At 33.6% G+C, this 24393-nt stretch overlaps 1 protein-coding gene across 3 annotated transcripts; it reads left to right on the forward strand.

Moving 5' to 3' along the window:
* Positions 1-210: 210 nt before the first annotated feature.
* Positions 211-24387, forward strand: LOC117107228. Of its 3 annotated transcripts, none has more exons than XM_033248848.1 (11): positions 211-287; positions 9086-9298; positions 10850-10972; positions 12120-12353; positions 12858-13006; positions 14044-14203; positions 14787-15164; positions 16522-16737; positions 16859-18586; positions 20103-20177; positions 22027-24387. In XM_033248848.1, exons 2-11 carry the CDS (start codon positions 9110-9112, stop codon positions 22462-22464), a joined length of 3690 nt encoding a protein of 1229 aa, XP_033104739.1. In that variant the 5' UTR covers positions 211-287; positions 9086-9109; the 3' UTR covers positions 22465-24387. The 3 variants fall into 3 exon arrangements, with proteins under 3 accessions (XP_033104739.1, XP_033104737.1, XP_033104738.1); XM_033248846.1 differs by lacking the exon at positions 211-287 and adding an exon at positions 2813-2956; XM_033248847.1 differs by lacking the exon at positions 211-287 and adding an exon at positions 6707-6825.
* Positions 24388-24393: the final 6 nt, after the last annotated feature.

The following is a 24393-nucleotide window of genomic DNA, read 5'->3' on the forward strand; positions in this document are numbered from 1 at the left end:
TTTTTCTATAATTCTCAGTCTAAAGTAGTTAAATCGAGGATTACCCACAAAAAACTATGAATCCAGGGTTGCTGCTGCCACGTCACTTCACTTAATATACTGTAATATCTTTTTCTTTTCGAAATATGAGTCATCTTATTGACTTGCTTGTTCTATTGATTGAAGCGCCGTTGGCTGATGCAATTAAACCAATGGTGAACTCTCCGTCAGAAAGAGTCTTTCAAAAACGTTTTGAAAGGCCTTCATTTCCGTGAATTCGCCGGAAAGGGAAGTTGCTGCCGGTAAAGGTACGTCTGCATGTTTTTAATTTTGTATTTATTATTGATTAATAACTGCTGCAAAGATATATTATTCATTTTATTATCATTAAATATCAACGACTGAAATCTAATCTTTTTTGAATTCATAAATTGTGAGCAACCCTGCAACAGATATATAATAATTTCATATTATGTCAATCATATTATCCATGTGACAAACAATACGGTCCCTACCGTATTTCATGTTTTTTGAGGACAAACAACAATTGTAATAATTCGTCTGGTTTCAAGTTTCAATATTCTATCAAATGAGGCTCCAGCAATTGTCGATGTTAAATGTCAATTAGCTCGTAATATCGATATTTGGCATTTAGTTCACTGTTCGATGCATTGGCCTGCAGCCTATCCGACTTTTTCGAGATTTGCTTATTGTAAGTCCTTGCATGATATCCATCAAAAAAAAATTCAAAATTGCTGTTGTTAACGTCTATAAATCGTTATTGGTTAGATCCGTAAACAAGTTGAACACTTTGGGATCTTTAAGTGAACAATAGCCATAGGCCTACGAAGGTTTATATTTAGGATTTTTTCTCATTGATGTGGGGTGGGGATTTTGTACGATTAAATAGGCATTTTGTAATAGTAAAGCAATTGATATTAAATCGGTTAATAGACATATTTAACAATTTGCGGGTTAGTGCATAGGGGGTGTGTATTAAGGCATTATTCATTCAAAACCACATTGCATAAAACGCCAAAATGACGATATAACAACAACAAATTAGAAGAAATATTAGGCCCCTATATAAAGCGACCATTAAAGAATGCATTTTGGCCTGCATTCGGATTGATTGGGAGGCAGACATCCTAAATAACCTACAGCTGCACGCCATCAATATCGCAGGAGAGCCAATGGGATTGGAAGGTAAGCATCTTAACCACCGCTACAGCTTCACAATATATCAACATTGCAGGAATTGAACCCAGGACCCTGGGATTGGAAGGCATGCATCTTAGCCACCACGCTACAGCTCCACTCCATCAACATTGCAAGAATTGAAGCCAGGACCCTGGGATTAGAAGGCAAGCATCTTAACCACTAAGCTACAGCTCCACTCCATAAACATTACAGGATTTGAACCTAAGACCCTGACATTGGAAGGCAAGCATCTTACCACAGAATTACTGTGGAATTTTAAAATTACTGCAGAATTTTAACCCATGGATGGACCTGGTGTTGGAAGCGTTCAAGCATCTTTAATATACCGTAGCCCAAAAGCTATGTGACAGACATTAAATTCTGCTGGGATGATGTATTATGCTTATGAGAATTATGTTTATTTACTGTTAATTTGGGAGCGTTTTCAAAGAAAATAAATATTAGTTATTAGATGCATTTTCGAATGACATGGAGAATCTGATAGTGTAAAATGCTGACGAACTAGCCATATCCTTCTGAAATAAAGTTCAAATGTCCCCCTTGCTAAACGAGATATGAAATCCGTTTGTTATTGCACTATCCGGTTCATCAATCAATTATGAAATAATTTAATTAACTTGCATGGCTTATTACCATTATATTCCATACGCTTGAAACAACTGCAGTAATCGTATGTGCGAAATACTGACCTATCATGGTAACCATATTTTGATGACAAATGGAATCGGATATTTCAATACATGTTTTATTGAAATAGTCACATCATGAAAATGATGTAGCCTAAATCTTGTGTGCTACTGTATTCTTATAAAATAAAGCATCATTATTATCGTTCTATCGTTCTGTCATTGCTTGTTTATTCATACTCATCATCATCAACATCATTGATTTTTATTATAATTAAGCATGATAATAACTAAACAATAATAATAATAATACAGTTATGATGTTGAAGATGTTGTTGTTGATGATGATGAGGCTGATAATGGTAATAATGATAATGATGATGTGGTGATGACATGATGATGATGGTGAGGAGCAGATGGTGATGATGGTGTTGATGATGATTTATAGGGTACCGTAAATGCTGCAATAAGCGCCTCGGCGCTTATAACTTTTTATGGAGGCTTTCAGTGCGGCGCTTATTCGAGAGTCGCGCTTATAAAAAAAATATTGGCGTGACACTTTCCATGATATGCTTGTTCCCATGTTAAAAATCTCATGTTCCCGTAGTTCAGTAGACCTATCCATAGGTCCTACGTCATTGTAAATAAACGTTTATAAAGAAATGCTTGTGTCTTTATTGTGTTATTTATTCATGGTGTATCATGGAGAAATATATTAAGATTCATTAATACGCACAGGGTAATAATCACTCTCAATTAAGCACCGCGGCGCTTAACAAAAAAAAATCAGGTTTGGTGTTGCGCTTATTCAAGCATTTAAGGTAATGTTATTGTTGTTGATGATGATGATTATGAAAAACAGATACAAAATCTCTTAAAAATAATAATACTACTGTATTGCACTACACAACTAATGCATCAGGATTCCCCGTGCCAAAATGGTTGGATCCAAGGCTAATTTGGTATGCAAAGTGTGACATCATTGATGGGTTTCTCGTGTAGAAATAACTTCCGTTTTGCGATAAGAAAAAATGTTGAGTTTAGTTTGAGGAATATACGTTTTGAAGTCTAAATTCTTACTTGATTTTGTACTAAACATTACTGGATAATAGAGTAATTAATATTAATTGGTAAGTTACATACATTGAATAAGGTTATTAACTATTTTTTTCAACTAATACGACGACAAAATTTAATCACCACCGCAAGTGCGGAGCCTTGATTATCAGTGGGTGAATAGGATAGGACCTTGACTCTCCGAGTGTGCTAAGGCCTAGGCTAGGAGTAGGACTATCTAGTATTTTGTATATACCGTGTTGCTGTGCTGTACTCTACTTACTGTAGCCTACGTTAGGCCATTAGTTCATTAATAGTAGCATCGAATGATATTAATATTGATAGTAGAGTATTCACATTTTTTGTAGCGAACCTTATCTCTTCATCACTAACTAAACACTATTCAAGATAACTTACTACTAGCCTAGGCCTAGTACTACTGCTACCGCCTAGGCCCTACAGGATATTTTTGCGCGGGAAATCCTTTGCACAGGCTTTGCTTTTCTGTATGCATTTCATGTGAGAGCTTAGCTTGGCATTAGTTCTGGTCTATGAATGCAGTGTTGATTTGTATTGACCATAAGTAGATAGGGCTAGATAGTAGTAGGCTAGGCCTAGGTAGGCTAGCCTATGTGGGATTAGTCCTAGGTAGAATTCGAGTCAAATTCGGCCCAAGTCAACTCGGCCCAAGTCAACTCGGCCCCATGTCAAATTGGCCCCAACTCAACTTGGCCCCCAACTCAACTTGGCCCCAAGTTAACTCGGCCGAGTTACTGTATATTTAAGAAATTATTACAATCCTGTTTAGCAGTTTTTTTATTTTTTCATAAGGAGTTTTTTTTTTTTTAACAATATTTGGCTTCAAATTAGCAAGCTTCCTGGTAAAACATTATGATGAGGTCAGACTAAAATTTTGATTACCTTGGTTGCTCATATCTTAAAAGAAATTTCAGCCCAACCCTAAATTTTGATTTCTCAAAAATAACCTCTGAGGCGTTTTGGGCGATCAATTTCTTTTTCTTACTTTCTTTTTTTCCCTTTTCTTGATTTTCCAAAAGGGAGGCCAGCCCGGCTCCTCCCTAAATCCTCCCCTGATAGAAATTAACCAATTTTTTATTCGCATAATCTGTGCATTTTAATTGGTGTGACTGTGTTGTTGGTATAATACACAGCGACAGGGATATATTACAGTTGTTGACTACTGTGTTACACTATCTTTTATGTACATCGTCTACAGTACTTTGCAAATAATGTGTATCAGGTGTGCAAATAATATGTACTACTGTAATTATCATACATACTGTAGAGTACAGTTTCACTAGACAGTAGTGCATAGTTTTGTCTATGAAAAGAGCCTGATGATCTGCCCAGCAACTATGCACTGTTGTTTTAAAATCAGTGCAGGTTCATGAAAAGCATATTAAAAATTGCCTACATTACACTGTGCAAAGGGTAAATTTTCAACACTGTATGCGCAATAATCAGCTATGCATACAGTACCAACTCAAGATATATTCACAGACACTGCTTGTGGTGTCATTAACTAACTGTAATTTACTGCAATGATATGCTTTGCTTCTGAAGTAAAATTTATGGGATTTGATTACACTGGAGGCCTTGTTTAGTGAACCTGCCGATTGCAAATATTGATGATTTTGAATAAAAATTAAATTTTATTTTTGGCCAGTTAGCGCACCCACCGCCACGAAAAAGTGGAAATTTCATAAAAAAACATGAAAGTTTTTCTTTATTTTTATTACGTCCTCCGCTGCCTTGAAATCTGCAAAGATAAGATGTATATTTCTTCCTAATTATATAAATTTGAAGCATTTAACCATCCTATTTTACATACACCAATAAAATGTTATTTTTATTTTCTTCACCGTCTGGACGATTTTGGCAAAACTATTTGCTAAATAAGAAAACAAAACTTTACTTTTATTTTTATTCCACCTTCCTCCGATAATATTTTAAAAAGTAAGTATGCGAAACAAGGAATACAAAACGTCAACAAACAGTAACCTCTATAGAAAATACCATAAATTTCAAGATATTGTTATTAATTTGAAGAGTACAAGTAACCTCTTGCCAATGATTGTCAATTGAAATTATACTGTAGTACAACCAAACATTGTGTGCCCACTCAATTTATTCTTTTCATTTTTTGTTAATAATTAATGTTAACTTGAATTTAATTAGGTCTGCCTATCAGTGGAAACTCAATAGAGACATTATATAGTGAACGTACTGTAGTACTATAGTCTTTAATATATGGTATACTGTACTATGCCCTTCAACTGCTACTGCTGGAAAGTTTTATTGATACTGTACCATCAGATTCAGATAACTTGGCCAAATAACAAAAAGTACATGTTTCTCATCTAAACTAGAACAAAAAAGGGTGGAAGAGGCCCTGGGTAAATACAATACTCTATTTATTTTATCATGGCCATAATTCTGTGAATTTTTAATCCAAATACACGTCTTTCCAGCATCATATTCTGACCTTTTCAAACCAACCCTTTTAAAAAAAATATATTTTCGTTTTTGTTGAAAAAACTAGCAGCCATTAGAATTTTCAACCAGCCAGCCCACTGTTGTTTGCTGCTGTTGTATAAATATTGTATTTCCAATTGGGTATAGTATTAATTGAACTATTACCGTGATAAAAGCTTATGAATATTTATGAGTTCTTTGAAACTGACTGCTGTGGAAAAAAAAAATTGTACATGAAATTAATATTTTATTGCCATATATTCACTAGGGTTCAATACTTGCATCTTTGGTACTGTAGATTATTCAAATAATTAATTTCATTTCATTATTTATCTGGTCTTTCAAACATTATGTACATACTGTAACAGAAAATGACAAAAAAAACCCTGAAATTTGGTGAGACCAGGGTCAACCAAAGTGAACCAAATCACTGTATACTGTATCCAAGTCCCAAATTCAGAAACACAAACAAACATTACACAAGATTAAATTAAAATAAGGAAATAACAAAATCAGTACATTACAGCGAATAAAAATAAATATTAACTTTTATAAGGAAAGAGGTTGGGCTTTCTCGAACTTCAGCATCATTTAACGATCCAGGCACGAGGCAACCTGGTGGCTACAGAGTTGAAGAGTAAAAGATGTTTGTTAGCAAAAATGAAAAGTTGTGTTCTGTGAAACTTCCCTTTAATTAACACACTGGGTAAATAAACTGTGGTTTTTTAAAGGAGGTTTTAATGTATTTTTATTTAAAACTGTCTCTTGAAACAAAAACAGATGAACTCATGTGTTGATAAACACCAACCAACACTGACAAAATTGTTTTTAAACTTTAGTGCAATACCATTACTAACCTAACTGTAAGAGTTACAGTATACTGGTTTACTCTCAAGCATTCAAAAACATAAAACGTGGATGATCATCTATAACAAAATAATAAATGTATTGCTGCATGTTTGTTAGTTGTTAAGGAAACTTGAATTTCAATTAAAGTAAAAGTATTGAGTTTGAATTTTTTAGAGCATGACACTGGCAGACACTGACAGTATATTTTTAATGGTTTCTGAATAGTTTCATTAAGTTTATGAATTATTGAAGGGTAATGATTTATGCATTTGTGTTAATTATTTGTAAGAGGAAGCATTTAGTTATATTTCTTTGTCCCTCTGTGTACTGTAGATATTCAATCTTCTTTTACCTATTTTGAAGTCTTTTGACCTCCATGGCATATGCAGGAATTCCTGTTCTTAATCCCCTAGCCAATCATGATGGCTGGTTTAGCGTCATTGCTTATTGATGGGACCGCACCATAATTATCTCAATAGGGACATGACAATGGGGTCTTTAATATATGACTTAAGTAATAATATAGGTTAAGATTGGCAGTGGATAAAATGGATCTTCAACTGTGTTGTGATTTTTAGGCAGTGAAATTCGTTGTAGTGTGAGTTTTTTTTATTAGTTTATTACTTTTAATAGATATTTATCATGTATCTGTTGATCAATCAAATTATATTCTTTTTTTTAAGCTCTTTTGTTACATTCTGTTCTGTTCAATTAATCTTTAACAATTACAAGAAGTGAATCAACAATGCCAGCTGGAATGTTGTCAACCAACCATACGTTAATTACTTGTAATTTCATTTGTTCTATGTGAGAATATTTATTACCATAGAAAGCAATGCATCCAATATGTATTGTCTCAGCAGGTACAGTATGCAAATTATTAATACCTTAGATGGGCAATTCCACGGTTTATTCACGTTACTTTTTAGACAAGACTTTTTTTATACCTTGTTTTGCGAACTTATGTTTTTAAAAGATCGTCAGAGGAGGTTGGAAAAATATGAAAATTTGTTTTCTTTTATAGTTTTGCCAAAAACATCCAGAAAAAGCCGAGAAAATATACATATTACTGTATATTTTTGGTGATTTTAAGGCAGGCGTAATAAAAATAAAGTGAAAAAACTATTTTCATGGCAGCGGGTGTGCTAATTAGCCAAAGTGAAAATGTTATTTTTATTAGATATCATCTTATTGGTGGGTGGAAGGTGAACACTAAACAAGGTATAAAAACAGTCCTGCCTTAATCACCCAGTCTCTTTTTTCTTTTTAATTTTAAAATTAATAAATACGATTCATTTTAAGTTGTTTAATACATACTGCACTGATTTTAGCCTACATTATACTGTATTAATTAATACAGTACATTACTAAATATTGTTGTCCTCTATGATAATGACAGTGTTGCTGTTGGTCCGCCTCAAATTTTATAGACAGTAAAATGACATCACGTCAATGTCTGCCAAATGTCTTGAAAAAGGTGGCTATTTGTATCACCCCAACCTTTACTAGGTGGGGGAGTCAAATACCAACAAGAGTACATAATCTTACTGTAAGTAATATTTAAAATTATTGAATTGCAAATCAATGACAAATATGTAATTATCATAACTTCCATAAAAACACAGATTGAAACGTTTTAGTGTCAGACTAATCGCACTATGCAAATCCGTAATTTGTATTACCAGCCAGGTTAATGGCCAATACAAAGAATATGTACTGCAGTACACGTCTGTTAATGGGCAATGAAAACACTTTCTCATTTAATGAAAGCTAATACTGTAGGAGTAATACTGAACCAGCTTAAAATATCAAACTGGTGTCTGCCATTTACAATAATTCATCAAATATTGGCAGAATGCCAGCATGTTAGCATACACATGCAGGATCAGATTAATACCTTGGAGGCAATGTCAATGTTGTAAAGCAATAAAGAAATATTATTTAATCATAAAACCTATTACCTTCATTTACTGTACTTTTTAACTCAAGCGCTTTTCTTATAGTTTATTTCATCAGGAAAAAATATTTTTAATATACAGTAAGTAATTAATATTAATATAATAATATTAATATTTTTTATTTTCTCCACTGCCTATATACTGTAGTAGGCAGATTAATATGGTAGACAAGTTTTTTTTTTTTTTTCACACTCTTTGGAACGGTATGTGGTACTGTATTAAAAAAGAAATATAGAACTCATTTATACTGTTATAATAGTTTTTTTGAAAATAAGCTCCCAAGCAAGTGAAAAAAAACCCGACTATATAACACAATATAGCATTGTGTTCCTGCAATACTCCATTATATTTTTTGTCTGGTTTTTTTCAAATAATTACTTCGACGATAAGGAAACTACAGTAACCGATATTCATGAACATTTTTAACTCAGTTGATTAGTATTATTATGTTTACATATTATGATTGAGTGCCTAATTATGAAGTATGGCATAGTATAATACATACAAGTATCGAAATTCACGCCATTGTGTCAGGATGCAATATTTCGACATTAATTATGTCATCATGATGATTTCGATTCTTGGAGAATGTATTATACTAACTTATCTGAGATTAATCAGTGGACCTTTCGGTTTTTATGAAGTATAGATTGTGTACTGTAAGTAATTATTGGATAATTATAAAACTAAAAATGACCAAAAACATCTGAATAGACTTCTGAATCAATAATTTCCTTTACAATGATGGAATGAACTGATCTGAGATTGTGTAGGTTCTCTTATTGTTGACCTGTTAATACAAAGAAATTTGAATTTGAATTGGTTATTTCTAAATTTCAAAGGTTAAGTATTATAATTCATTCAAAATATTTTTATATACACTGTTTTATGTCCCTACAGATTATTTCACCGAGCTATGCAAATATGTCGTCAGCAAGAGCAATTCCGAAGCCGTCGCCACATAAATCGTTATGGGAAGAAGATGATGTGTTATATACACAGAGGTCAACCAGTAAGAGTTTGCCTGTTCCAATTATGAAAAGGGATGTTGTGCCAGTGAAAAAGGAACAAACACTTTCACAACTAGATCAACAAACATGGACAGAATGGAAAGTAAGTATAAAGTACTGTAGTAGAAAATTAAAAGAAGATTTTAATAGGATTTGATATTATTTAGGACTTACTGTACAGCATACTGTAGGATAAATACATCTTTCAAATTGTTGTATATTTAGAGTACTACACAAACAACAAGAATAAGCCCTTTTTAAAGTTTTCCACAAGTTAGAATCAGTGGGTGAGATATGACTAATGACGTCATAATGTGCATATATGGACAAATCACTCACATTTGTCACATAAAATCTAATAGTGTGGGACAGAACTTAATTATAACTCTGGAACATGATTCAATATGTCACATGTGCATGTTAAAGAATGTAATGCACTCTTTAGAAAGGAATAGAGGATTGGCACCGGTGTACTGCCTATTTTACCACCAGCAGAGGGATCCCACTGGAAGTATGGCTTTGGACTGTGTCCTGGAAGTGGTTGGTGCAGTGGTTGTGACCCAGACCCTTGACCTCATGGGATTTGAGCCCTCGCTGAGTGAGTCCTTTGTGCAAAGCACTTTCTACATCTGTCACTCACTAATGGGTACCAGTAGATGTTGGGAAGGTAATCAGACTCGCTGTTAGCAGTAGGGGCAATCTCTCACAGCATTGCATAGTCTGGCCAAAACTCTAAAGAAAAAGTGATGGGCATTCCAGCTGATATAGGTTTGACCATGGAGGAATTAGTTTAAAAGGATATACATCAACCTTATCGCTTATCTTTAATCCAATTAAACAGTCAGCCAGCGCCTATTAAAATGCACTACAACCGCCCGTTGAGCTTATCGCAACGCTATCTCTTTATACACACAGCTCCTTGCCGCCGAAGTGTTAGCCCCTATAGACGCTCTAGCATTAGTGGCATTCGTAAAATACAATCAATCAAACATTAGAGACACAATGCATATGCGCAGTTCCTTATCCATGGTTCGTTGTATGAATGTTTTGTGTATTCAGGTAGAGTTATTTTTGGGGAGAAAGTAAATATTTTAAACGTTAAAATTGGCTTAAAATAATCGAACAAACAATCAAACATTAAAGACACAATACACATGCGCAGTTCATTATCCATGGTTTGTTGTATGCATGTTTGTTTTGTGTATTCAGGTAGAGTTTTTTTGGGGGAGAAAGTAAATATTTTAAATGTTAAATTCGGCTTAAAATAACCGTTTCTTTTTATCACTTGTAAGTATTGGCTTATTTTATTGTAACAACAAAAGTGATGTAAATAAATTTACGTTCGTAAAGGGTTACAATTGTCACCGGTTAATGAAATTTAGTTCTAAGGAAAGATTTTTCTTTCATTTGTACACGAGTTAACCGTATACGATCATGTCCGCTCAAGATACGATGCTCTAAAAAGTGGCCCAAATCTGTTCCACTAAACTAATTCCTCCATGGTTTGACTAACTTTTTACCTTTACTGCTGTGGAGCTATTTTTAAACATTGTTAAGTTGGACTGGAATGCTCATTACATTTGCCAAAGTTTAAATAGTTGTCTTTGAAATTTATGATAACATCTGTTGAGTTACAACATTTTTTTCTTTTCAGGGATTTTCTAAACAGCTTGATGAACTGACAAATTGGTTGTCTGACACCGTCAAACAGTTAGACAGCTGGAAAATGCCCTCGGATAACGTCTTCAGTTTACGTGTTCAACTTGAGAAACATTTGGTAAGAACAAGCTAAGTGATGTAATTCCAACTCTTTCAAATAGACGTAGATCCCAATATTGTGGTTATCAGTTTCTCTGTCAAGAATAAGTGTGTGTGGGTGTACAGTATGTGTTCGTTTCGTTCATAATTTTATTTCACTTAAAACTCAAACGTAATGCGTCTGGTAGACAAAAAGGGAACATGTCACTGTACAAGATGCCTACCAGAGTCCAAAAGAACAGTATATACCAAATTCTCTAGATTGTGTGTAGATTTATACCTGTACATTTTTTTGTAAATATTTTATTTTTTCCAAAGATAAAGTAATCCAATTGATAACAGAACATACTGTACTTTACTTGTACCAGCTACATTTTGTTTACCGGTTTACGGTAGCCTTGATACTGCAAATGAATGACACCCTTTTGTAATGTCTTCATTCATGTTTTTTTGTGATTTAGTGCCCAAATTCCTACAGTAGGTTTTTGCTGGTGCCATCCTTTCAAAAGTAATACATCTTTCTTGTTTGTGTTATTGATCCTGACTAAGATTGTTGCTTGTTTTTGTTTTTGTTTTTTGTTTTGTTTTGTTTTTTATCCATAATGATTCTTCAACATTTTAAGATCTTGATGCCCCACTTCGTTATATTGTAGGGTTTCAGAAATAAGCATAAATTTCATATCAAAAATACCAAAAATGTATAACAGGTTTTTACAAAAGTATGTATAGTAATACTGTAGGTTTTGGCAGATTTGTGGGTAATAGAGGACAGAGAATTTCTTGTTACTCAAGCTCGAATTTCTGGTGTTTGTTATATTACAGTAATTTGTGTTCTTCCATTCTGAATTATCATGTGCTTATTATCCAAAACAGACGTTTTCCTAATCATTGTGTGTGATATCCAATTTAATATAATACTACACAATTTTTTTAGTTTTATCCTTGCAGTAAACTAAGCCATATGTTTATACTGTATGCATATATGTATTGAAAGCAAAAGAATTCATCTGACATTATTCAGAAATTAAAAGACTGTTAATGTGCTGTTAGCTTCTAAAGCCTTTCTTATACTATAATGGTATGTAATTAAATGTACTGATGATTGTTAGACCAAATCCATCTACTTTACCTAAATACTTCACTCTCTGGGTTTTTGTTTTTTTCAGGCTTTTGCGCTGCAGATTGAAACCCATCAGCAAGAAAAGGAGAAGGTCATCACTTCATCAAAACACTTCAGTGGTTTCACACCACTGCAGCCATATCTGAATCAGACAATCAACTATATTGAGATGCAGTGGAAAGGTCTGAAGAAACAGCTTCAAAAACAGCATAAACAAATTGAAGAGGCCCTCACCGTTGCAGAGATGTGCATTTCAAATGGTTCACTTGACATTTTTGAGGTTTGTTGATTACTTTCTGACTTGGTGGTCTAGTGGTATGACACCAGGTTAATTACTAAATTGCGGGTATGATTCCCACTCCGTATCAGGCATGGGTAAGCAACATCGTTATTTAAACGATAATAAGTTAAACTATTTTACAATACTTTAATAACGGTTAGTACTAAAGTATGAATTGATTACAAGGAGGATGATTTAAGGACAATGATTTAAATCATGTTAATGGTTATAAAATTATTATGAAAATCAATGAATTTTGATAATGATGATAAAATGGGGACATATATGATGACTTTCATCATAAAGATGAAAATTATTAATCAAATGAAAAATTTCATATTCTTTTATTTGTTGTGTTCTAAATAGGAATATCACAGTATTTGTGGTTTCCAAAAAAAAACAAAAAACACTGTGTGATACTATTATATGTTTTTTGGTGATATAATAGTGATTAGTCTCATATATTTTTTTAGTAAATATGATTCTTGTTCTTTTATCCCACAGGGGGACAGTCTGACATATGAACAAACACAAGATGTTCTTGATCAAATAGGTCTGCGACTGAGAAGCCAGAAAACCAGTTTTAAAATGAGTGAAGAACTAAAGGTCGAAGGTGAAACAGAAAGCCAGCTATTTGGCAAAGGAGTTGGCAGGTAAATATTTTATATTCTTTATATTATAATGATGTCATTAGTGTAGGTTTTGTTCTTATTGCATGACTACCATTCTACGTTGAAACACCAGTTTCAGTACACAAAAATTGAGCACCCTTGGGCATGGTTTATGAAACTCTAGTGAGTTGAGTGTTCATGCAGTGTGGCAGAGGCATTACTATCCGTAGCCTTTATGCTTATTTGCACTGCACAACAGAAGCACATAAAAAAAAGGTGAAATAGAGCCCATTTATACATTGTGTGACAATGGAAGTCGCGCATACAATGTTTCTGGGCTCACCAATTGATCAAAATATTTGTTATCGCTCAAAAGTTTACAGAAATCGAAAGTGATTCTATGCTGACTAATGTGTCACTCTATCTCATAATCGGGTCGCGTGGATCAACGTAAAAAAAAAATGTTTGATTTTTTCTGTCTTCACTAGTCGCGCTGTGTTGTTAATGAGCCTTTTTGGTTTTAAATATCACTCCTTACCAAGGGCTCTAGTTGTTGGACACAAATCTTCTGAGACTGAGCCTATAAACTGTAAGCCCAGTGTACAAAACTGTCTTGTGGGCACTAAAAAGAACCCACAACATCCTTCAAAGAATAGTATTGGGTAATCGCGTTAAACTCGTTGACACAGCTAGCACCTACCTGCGGCTGTTAGACACAAAGTGAAGCTTGAGACAAGAAAATTGTTGAATGTCTTTGTGCATGCCAGTGATCAATTCAACCTAGTATAAATGTGAGTCACAGGTTATTCAACTACCTTTCTCCTACTGTGTTCACCAATTTTTTTTAATTTTTTTTTTTTATTCTTTCCTACTTTTTAAAATGGTTAGGTTCATGCCTTACAGTATAATAGTAAGAGAATACAACTGAATATATCTTATTATGCTCTATCAATTTTGGGAGTTTGTTTAGAATTAATGTTGTTCTTTTCAAAAGAAATATTGAGTGAATTTGATATGCTGACTTAATGATTTTATTGATTCTTTTGATAATGCTATCTGAATTAATTGTTATATTTCAGTGGAGCCAATAGCGGACTGATGGATTCTGGATACGGTTCATCGCCTGATTTTGAGGTACTGTATGAGGAGTTGAATGAATGGTTAGAGGAAATGCAGGGAGTCCTAACAGAGACCAACAAAGCATCGGTGTCACATGACAGGAAGGAACACATGAGTAAGGTGAGGGCACCAAAAAATATTCATTTGAATCACAACTCTTCTGCAACCACTTGCCAAAAGCGTGTTTTGTTTCCCATTTAACCACTGCATTTGATACATCTCCTAAGTGCCAACCTCTCATAAGCCACCTCTTGTAAGCAACTGCAAATATTTTTGGATTTATCTGTACTAATTTACCTCTGGTAAGCAGTCATTCCTGAGGTTAAGAAAAGTTAGCACACAGTTTTATTTGATTATAAAAGCCTATTAAAATTGTAATGATGACATAATGCTGTATTAATTATTTTTACTAGAGACCTCATATCATGTTAAGATTGGACCTCACATTGTGTGTATTCTTGTAGTAGGCGACTGCCTCTCATAAGCAATCGCTTTCACTGGACCCAAGAGTGGTCACTCAAAAAACTTTATATAGAGCATCATATGGAAATTTTTGTTTTCTTGTAGGGATTACTACATTATTGTAAAAGTCAGTTTTGGTTAGTATTGGTAATTCGAGGCCTAGGTACATAAATGAATCAATTTTAGAAACATTTATAAAATATGCAGATTTAAAAATTTGAGTTTGTTTTTCTCTTTTTAGAGTTACGATAGCGAACTCCAGATACATGACATCACAAGAAGTTACTTGGAAGACAAAGCTGTATGCATGAAGACTTCACAACAGACGTCTAATGCAGGCGATAAAATGACCAATGTCAATACAAAGTGGCAGAAGTTAGAAAGAAGTATCTCTTGCAGTGAAAGTAAAGTGCAGGATTCTAATCAGCTAGATAACTCAGCAGTCAATTTTGAAGAAGAGACACCTGTAGAGAAAGAAACCTCTATCGGAGAAATAGAGGAGATTTTCTCCAAGCTGAAGGGATGGTTAACAGAGACGGAATGTAAGCTGTTTGCACCTGAGAGCAGGAGGTGTCTGGGAGATGTGACGCATCTGGAGAGGAGACTTGATTTACACAAGGTATGTTTATTCTTAAGGCGGTTGTCATAACGTATAGTCAGTAAAGGTGGGAGAGTAACCCCATAACTCGCAGAGTCATTGTGCTGAATTGCGTGTGAGCGAGGTCTGTGACTACTTAGCCGGTGTAAAGGAGCACTTAAATTAGCTACGTGTTCACATGATTCTTTAAAAATGCATACAAGTCGTATGTATACAGTGGACCTCCATTTTAAGTCCTTATCCAAGAAGACTTGGTTCTACCAACTGAACCCTGGATTAGGAGCAGCTCGAACCAGCACTGATGTTTACCGCTCGGCCACTCAACTCACTATTACACATGTGCTGCTGATCTCATTTTATTCATTCGACTGGGCTGCCTACTGATGTCTACATCTACGCTACTTGTGGTTTGTCAATATATCAATTTCTAGAACAAATTCTTTTCTGAAATCTTAAATATGTAGTCTGCTGCCCTCTATAATGCATGCATAATGCAATATATAATCTAATTTCCTAAGAGAATGTGACTTGGGAAGTATTTGGATACTTTCACCGCCATCACAAACTATCTGCCCTCATTCAAAACATTTTTCTTCACTGTGTATATTGGGAACTAGATAATAAATGCCTCTCTTCCTAATATCACTAAATTGTATTTATATATAAATAATCCAAATTATAGATTCTAGTGTTTATATACGCAAAGAACATGAAGAGCCACTTGTTAATAAGAAAATATTAGTAATTGAAGTTCCTTAAATTGTGATGTTTCATGCCACCTGTAACTTTGGTTAAAAGGAGAGCCAGGACTCTAAAGCGATAAATTTACGAGTAAAGTTTATGGTCAGCTACTTGGAATATTAAATCAGTATCATAAAGTTGCACCTAAGCCAGTTTCAACTAGATGTAATAACAGGGCATGGTAACAGGAGACAAATCTTAAGAAAGAATAGGATGACAAAAATTGAAGAAAGAAAAACAATAATAACATAGAAGCATAAAAAAAAAAGTACATTTATATTAAAATTATGAAAAGAGTTGTTAGCCTCTTTTTAGAATCAATTATAATATATAGGAACATTACCAATAAACATAGTGCTAATATGCAAAAACTCATGTAAGGAATTTAGTAGAAGAGGTTTTTACTGTTGTAGCCACATGCCATTACCGTGTCTAGAGAGAATTGTCCATAGAATTAAAACAAGATAAATCTAGAGAAACAGTTCAGTTTTAAATACAATTTATTTGTTAGAATGAGTCTTTCATGTCATTTTCTATTTCAAGTTACTGCTATATCTTTTGTTTGTGCCATTTGGCACATAAAGTCATACATTTTCTATTGATGTGTATATTTAGTTTTTACGTTTTTGTTTTTTAGGCTATTCAAGAGGAAATAAATGACCACAGTGAAAGTGTTGATACTGTACTTGCCTTGTGTGATGCTTTGCAAGAGGACAACGATAGTGGTGCCACCGAGAGAGAGAAGGAACACCTGCAGTTGGCAGCTATCAATCTGGAGCGTCGGTGGGATGCCATCCAATCTCAGTCAATTGATCTGCAGTGTGGTCTTGATGAAAAACTCAGAGTTTTTAAGGTATGTTTTTGAACCACATGTAATTGTGAAATAGTTGGTATTATAAATAATTTGTCCCTTGGTCCTTGACAAATTTTACGATATCTCACACTCATGATTATGATTTTTTTTTTCCCTCTAGGGTGTCTTTAGTGCAAAAATCACAAAAGACCCATTGGAAAAATCCTCAAGTGAAAACTCTATGAAAGATGATGCTGAAACTTCAGCAACTTCAATTCTCATTGCGCCATCCAAGTTCTATGGAACTCCCCGAGCATATCGTCCAACTAAATCGCAAGACGATGTGGCCATCTACAGATCAAACGAGAAGTACACAAGTCCGTATGCCGTCAATTATGATGAAATTTTGATGATTCGAGAAGCGTTCTCTGAGAATGATGCTTTCAGTATTAGTGACATCTCTGATGTTGCAGAAGATGACTTTGAATTTGATGACGTTCTGCCCTTAAAGAGGTCAGAAATGTCAAAGGAATTGTCAAGTGATGAGGAAGGAGATCTGGACATCAAGGATCTCTCAACATGCTCTCCTATTGTTACAATCCCAAGAAGATGTTCTCCAACTGTTGAAGGATCCACATCTGATGTCGAATTCTGGTCAGTGTCACCAAAAGATGAAAACATGCTGGATGGATTGAGAAGAAATGAGGTTCAGCCTAAAATAATCAAAGCAAAGCAATCAGACCCTATTGCAGATTTTGAGGTTCTTGAGGAATTTGATAGCATGACAGATGCCTCACAAGATAGTTTCAACAATGTCTTCATTCTGCCACTATTCAATCCAGATGAAGATAATGACCTGATGGCAGATGATGAAGAAATTCTGTCCATGATCAGTGACTTTGAAGCAGATATGGAAAATGCAGTTGAAAATGTCAAAGCTGATCATCTGATAGCAGAAATTAAAGAGGTGTTCCCAATTGAAGCTGAGACAGAGTGTAGTACAGTCATTGAAAGGTCAAGTTACAAGGTACCTTGCTTCACCTACACTGAAAGTTCTCCGAACACAAACAACAACAATAATAAAGATGAAGACAGTAGCAGTGATGAAGAGAATGAAGTCATGATGACTAATGAACCTGTCCTAACCAACCAAGAACAAAGTGATGAAGTTAACATGTTTGATATTTGCCCATCACATGCCGGTACCAAAGGGGATGCTGGTCTGGACAGATCAAAATGTGATTGCTCTGGAGATGAGTCACCAGAGTCAAAGTCTTTCCGGTGCTCTAAAGGAACTCCAGCAACAGTATATCACAATTTGACTGTCTCACCAGACATCGCCAGAGAACCACAAGAAATTAAAGGCTTTAAATGTCCAGCATTTGATCCACTGTCCATTAAATCACGTAATGTGTCAGACATGCGGAGAAGGTTCTCAAGTTCGTCAACCACCAAACATGATGATCTGATGGAGATCAGTGACATAAGCTTAGTGCATATGATAGAGTCTGTCGATCATGCCACCCTTCTTGCAAATTCTCTATGTCATTTTGGAAGAAACACTACAACTGTTGAAGGTACTGATAGTATACCACAATCAGAAGATAGAAGCTGTGAACCAACATCCAATGACACAGAAAAAGCTTCGGTTGAACTGGAACAGAAAGAAAGTGATGTTGAAGACCAAATAAAAGGAGGTGAGAAGCAGCAGAACCAGAATGTAGCAGAGGAGGAGGATGAAGACTTTGATTCTGTGTGCACCACTGACACATCAGAATTACTTGAGGCTCTGGAAGATGTCATGGATGAATTAGCTCAGTTGGGGAATGAACAAGTTGGAGACTTGGATCTGGAACCTCTTATTACTGATGTTTATTGTTCTCATCAATCAGTTGACCTAAGAAGCAAGGTTAGTTGTTTTTCTTCGTTTTCATTCTCTCAAAAACTGAATTCCTATACAATATATGATGATATTATGTATTTGAACATTTACCCCTAAAATTAAAGACAAAATAATTACATAAATTCATTTGTATTTATTTCTCAAACTATGTATTTTTTTTATTTGTCATAATATAACAGGCCGTATTATACACTTATAAAATTGTTTTTGTTTATAGTAAATTGTATTATAGGGTTATATATAGCAGACAGCAGTCTGTTTTAGAGAGAATTGTCCAAGGTTCTTTTCCCCTGGCCATAGGACAAAGCTTCTATCGCATACACAATGAGCAACCTTCAAAGCTCCCTGGGGTGAACTCCTAGTCATGGGTGTAATTCAGCATTACAAATAAGGTGGGACTTTTTTTGTACCCTGTTTCGCGAAACTACCGCCAGCCAGTATTGAATATTTTGAATAAAAATAACATTTTATTTTTGGCCAATTAACCCGCCGCCAAGAAAAAGTATAAATTTCAGAAAAAATAAAAGTTTTCCTTTATTTTTATCATGCCCGTCGCTGCCTTAAAATCTCCAAAAATAAGATATGTATATTTTTTTCTAATTATATAAAATTAAAGCATTTAACCATCCCATACAACACTGTTTACATTCAACACTAAATCATCCGTCTAGTTGTTTTTGGTAAAACTCTTTACTAAATAAAAAAAACTAAATTTTATTTTTATTTTTCTTCTTCCGTCCTCTGATGATCTTTACACAAGTATGTTTGCGAAACAAGTTATTACAAATTCTCGCCTAATTTACACCCTACCAGATATCCATTGATAACTATTTGTGAAGAAAAGTAAACTCAAGTTTTTAAAAATAATGTTTCTCTTCCCATGGGTTTAAAATTTACATTTTTTTTTCTGATTACATAAAATTTACAATACATGAATTTAAATGACATAATGATTAAAGTATATAATGTACAAAAGACTCAGAAATTGGGTATATAGATTACAAATTTTGGCAATTATACATACAAAGATAATTCACTACAACATTTAGGTAATAAGATGTTATAGAATATGGGGAAAATGCTGGGATTTAATAAATTGTATAATTTATGTTTATGATTGTTATTTCATTCCCAAATATTTATCTAATTCCAGAGTTTATTTTTTCTATGGAAAAGAAAGGGGAATAAATTATCAGTCATGAGTAATTTATGTTTTATGAAAATATTTATTATGCATTGGCATTGGGAATATGTAGTCTTATAAAAACCTTTTTTTTACCTTTGCAAAGAATGTAGATAATTGGCTATTTCTGCATCTACTAATCAAAATTGTTTGTGAGTTATGTTTGCTATATATAGAGTTTTAAAATGTTTATTCCATTGGGAAATACATATCCAAAACTGACACGAGTATGTTATTGTTGTTAATGTTTAAAAGGTAACAATTGCATTTAATAAAATAATATGCCTCATAAAATAGGTTTATCTCAACTGTTTTGTTATTTCCTAACTTTCCCTAAAGGATTGTTTTGGCAACAGTTCTGCATACTCCCAGACGGATTCCATGGATAGCGGAATTTTTACAGGAAATGAAACGGTAAGTGTGGAAAAACTTAATAATTATCATAAATAATAGAAACAGTTACATTAATAGATGATTGACGTGAACTTGCTTGTTTCTTATTGACTTCAAAGATAGTCAAAATAAAATAAAACTCAATAATAATGGGCAAAACTAAAAATATTTTTCATTTGTTTGATCGGTGACAATACATTTTTCTTTATTCATGCCTTATGACTATAACACAATGATATTGATGTTGACTAGTATAGAATTTAGTTGACTTTTCCTTTTATTTCACTATATATCTTTATGTATTTCTTACTTGTTCGAAGGTTTAATATATTTTATAAACTAATGTAATTATTTATTTGAATTACAGTAGCATGCTTAATGAAATTTATAATAATGTTAATATAATGTATGATAATATCGTATTTGGTAGCTACCTTTGTTAGTAGTCACATTTTCAGGTTCAATTATTGTTTTCTTTCTGTCTTTTACTTCCGTTTTTTTTTTCTGTCTTCTCTCTTTCTGTTATCTGCTTTTCCTCCTTGTATATATTTTTCTCTCCTTGTGTACTGTTTTCTCCATTTGTTCCCTTTTTTTTCCCTCAATTTTGCACATTCAGACTTAGTATAATCTGCCTGTATAAGTCAAAATTTGGAATAGATATACTGCTAGCCAAAAAATCACGTCAAAAACACTTTCAAATCCATAAAAAAAATTGCTAATTTCAATTGTTTTCAGATATTTTACTAAAAAAAAATATTTTTTGACAAATTTAATTATCAATGCACAGACTGTAGAAATGATATTTTTAAACGTCGTATTTAAACGTGATGTTTTTAATTGGCATGTAGCATTTTTTCCTGGCTCTTATTTTTTGTTGAAAGCTATAATAACTTATTGATATTTTGAATGTAAGCAATTTTTTTAAACAAATTTCCAATGTTTATTTGGTTCATTTAGCAGTATTATATCTTAAAATGTACCTGTGTGTCGGTTTCCTTTGTGAAAAGATATACTGTATATCTGTCTCTTATACACATCTAGATGTGTATAAGAGACAGGATAGAAGCTGTGAACCAACATCCAACTTAACTATGTGTTAAAAACTATAAAAGCACTGGATATCTCTACAAAGCATTTTATATGCTAAGCTACTTATTCTTCTTGAATTAAATTTTTGTTAATGTTGATTTAAAACAACTCTCAATAAAATTTTCTTCTGGGATGTGTTTTTTCTTTCTCTAAACTATAGCAATTTCCATGTAAAATATTCCCTTGTGATTTTCATGTGTAAACAATCTGCCAGTTTTGTTGCTGTTTAAGTCTAACCGCAAACATATCTGTTCAATAATTACATGGGAATTGTCTTGTTCACAAACATTGCCTTTATGTTCCTTTGTTTCGTGGGTTATCAAAAAAGCATTATATCTGCGTTCCGTTCAGCTTTCTTATCGTGCATAACAAAGAATATTTATTCATGCTTTGTTATAAAGATTATCATGATGCAGCTTTAACAAGTAGTAATATACATACGCATTGTGATATTGTTATGAGCCATTCGTTAATGAGAACAAATTATGTTTAAATGTTTGCTAAATTTGATTTATTATTGTGTTGACTCCGCAAAAACAGCAACATAATACGACTGCTTTAAAATTTAGTTGAAAAAGTTAGTATACAAAGTAAATGATAATGTTGTGCATGGATTGTGTGGTTCTAAAACTGTAACCTTCTAATATATTGTGTAGTGAATAAATAAAGGTTTTTTTATGATCATTTATAAGACAACCTGTCTGTGTATACAATCATAACTCTTTTTTATTGATTTTATTGAATTTCCCTGCTTTCATGGTATTTTCTATTGTATTTGCAGTGTACCGAGTCAACAAGTACTTTACCATCTCTAGAAGAAATGACAAATGAACAAGGAACACCAGAAAATGATGGAATAAATGAAGATGATGTCAATTATGAGATTGAAGAGGATGAAATAGACAGGGATGTAAATGAAGAAGACCTGATTAGTGAAGTCGAAGAACCTGTGGATGAGGACTTCGACCAATATAAATACGACGATACTTCAAGTAAAGAGAGTACGCCTGGTTATATGCCCCTTGCACGCCGGGTCGTCAAATATGCTCTCCCGATACAGATATTATTGTCTGTGTATATGATCCTCATCCTGGTTATCCCCGCAGTCATTGAGACATCCGGTTGGGAATGTTCCTTGTCCATTAATAACAAGGCATTCTTCGAAAGCCTGGCTTGGAATCCTGTACTTAAGTACATTAAGGGGCCGCCTCCAATGTAGATTTAAATATACTGTAATAAATTATATATGAATTTATTTGTAAATATTTGAAAGCTATGCTCTCTTTAAATTTGTCACATTATGTGTATGAATCAATTTTTAAATACTGTATCTTTAGTTTAATTTATTAAAGGAATGCTATGTCAGCAATAGTTTAAAATTTGCATGGTTAATTTCTCCTTTCTCAAAAATAATTATTGATTACAATAGAATTTTCAAGTTGGCCTACATCTTGTGAATGGAGACCTAGTTTGGATGATACTGTGGCCTGTATTTTGTCTCCCATTCAATGATCCCTTACAATCTGAGATGAGCGCGTGGTCAGAAGCGCTTAAGGAGAATGCCGGCCAATGATGAGCCAATATACGAATGTATTTTGCCTGTTAATGAGATATGCATCAAGACTCTGAAAGCCTGGCTAATGGCTACCTACTGTTCCACCGAAGATACCTAACGCACGACCCTAATTTTAGCATTGTGTACTAACATTAATTCATCATGCATTCATCTACCCATTGTGTGCTTTACTTTCAACTTATCATTTCGTGCTTAGTTCATCTGGTCATCGCATGCTTTAATTCACCTACTGATTTCTTTGCGTAGTTCACCTATTTATCGTCATCCTTCTAGCTTATGCAGCGAGACATCTCTGTTTATGTACGGCCTGTGTATCAGTCATTTTGCGTTAACTCATGCTTTCTGCTAGCTTGCTGGCTGTCATTGTCAATTTTCCTCTGCTTCTGCAATCCTGACTTCTCTTCCTTTACTTAATGGTACTGACCAAGCTAAAAAATTTCCTCTGACGAACATTGTCAAGTTCGAGAGGTGCTCAGAATTGATATTGCCAAAATTAATAGCATGCATTTCTTTTGAAATATAATCACGTTTTGTGTTTAACAAATGCTTTTATTTTTAAATTTATTTACGGATTGGGTTTGGTAATCTCTTTATTTTATTTCCAATATATAATACTCTATTAATCTTTGATATAGCATGTGTAATTTAATTTTTATATCCAATCATCCTTCCCTTTTCTTTCACATGCAATTTCTGTTAACATCCTTGGTCCATGACAATGCACATATGTTTTAACTTTATATCAATTTCACTCAAATTTACTTACTCTCCTTGAAATTTAATAATAGTAATACCATGCTTAATCTCCAATCTTTCTAATGTGTGCTCTGTATTCAGATTAACACCATATTCATCTATGATATCTTATTAATATGTTTCGCTTATTGCTACTAATTGTTGTACCTTACTAATGAATGATTAAGGTTCTTCTTGTGTGGTAGTAGATGATGCCAAATATATGTACCGCTTGCTGGTTTTGTTGCATATTTCTAAAAAAAATCAGGCATGCATTCTCTGTTGGTTAATCAGGCTGGCATTTCTTATAGCACTTCTGAATCAGGTAAGTAAATTGTGTATTAAGTATCATATGAATGGAACAATATGCAGGCGAACATTACACGATAAATACAGGTATTCAGGGATGTAGAGAATACTTCTCGGCAATTCTCGAGGGCCCAGTCTGAATACAGCTAACCATAAACGTGAAATAGCTGTCAGATTAACAAGTCGTCCACATCAACGACAAATCACTAATGGTCAATTTCAAATAAATTACATTTTGGATCTGTTTTAGAAGGAAATTCATATACTATTGCTTACATACAGTATACATTTTTCAATCAATTTGCTCCAGCTGTTTCAATTTATATGTAGTCGACTTTTGAAACTAGTTCTTTTATTAAGTTCTGGTATAGTGTACAGTATTGTGAAATATGTTGGTTTTCAATGTGCATGTATTCTATTTATGAAATCATTCTTTTATTAATATTTGGTTTAAAGTATTGTGTAATATATTATTATAGCTGATATTATAGCAACTTACAATACAAGTTTAACAGGGTTTATTTTTGC

The sequence above is a fragment of the Anneissia japonica genome, unplaced genomic scaffold (genome assembly GCF_011630105.1).
Source record: "Anneissia japonica isolate Jap-2015-1 unplaced genomic scaffold, ASM1163010v1 scaffold967_len435762_cov181, whole genome shotgun sequence".
In the NCBI taxonomy this organism is placed as follows: Eukaryota; Metazoa; Echinodermata; class Crinoidea; order Comatulida; family Comatulidae; genus Anneissia; species Anneissia japonica.

Bases quoted from the DNA above. Each gene is read 5' to 3' on its own strand.
- LOC117107228 (XM_033248848.1), top strand. From the start codon at position 9,110: ATGTCGTCAGCAAGAGCAATTCCGAAGCCGTCGCCACATAAATCGTTA. The intron at 15,165-16,521 runs GTATGTTTATTC...TTTGTTTTTTAG, and splicing joins GGAGACTTGATTTACACAAG to GCTATTCAAGAGGAAATAAA. The intron at 16,738-16,858 runs GTATGTTTTTGA...TTTTCCCTCTAG, and splicing joins AAAAACTCAGAGTTTTTAAG to GGTGTCTTTAGTGCAAAAAT.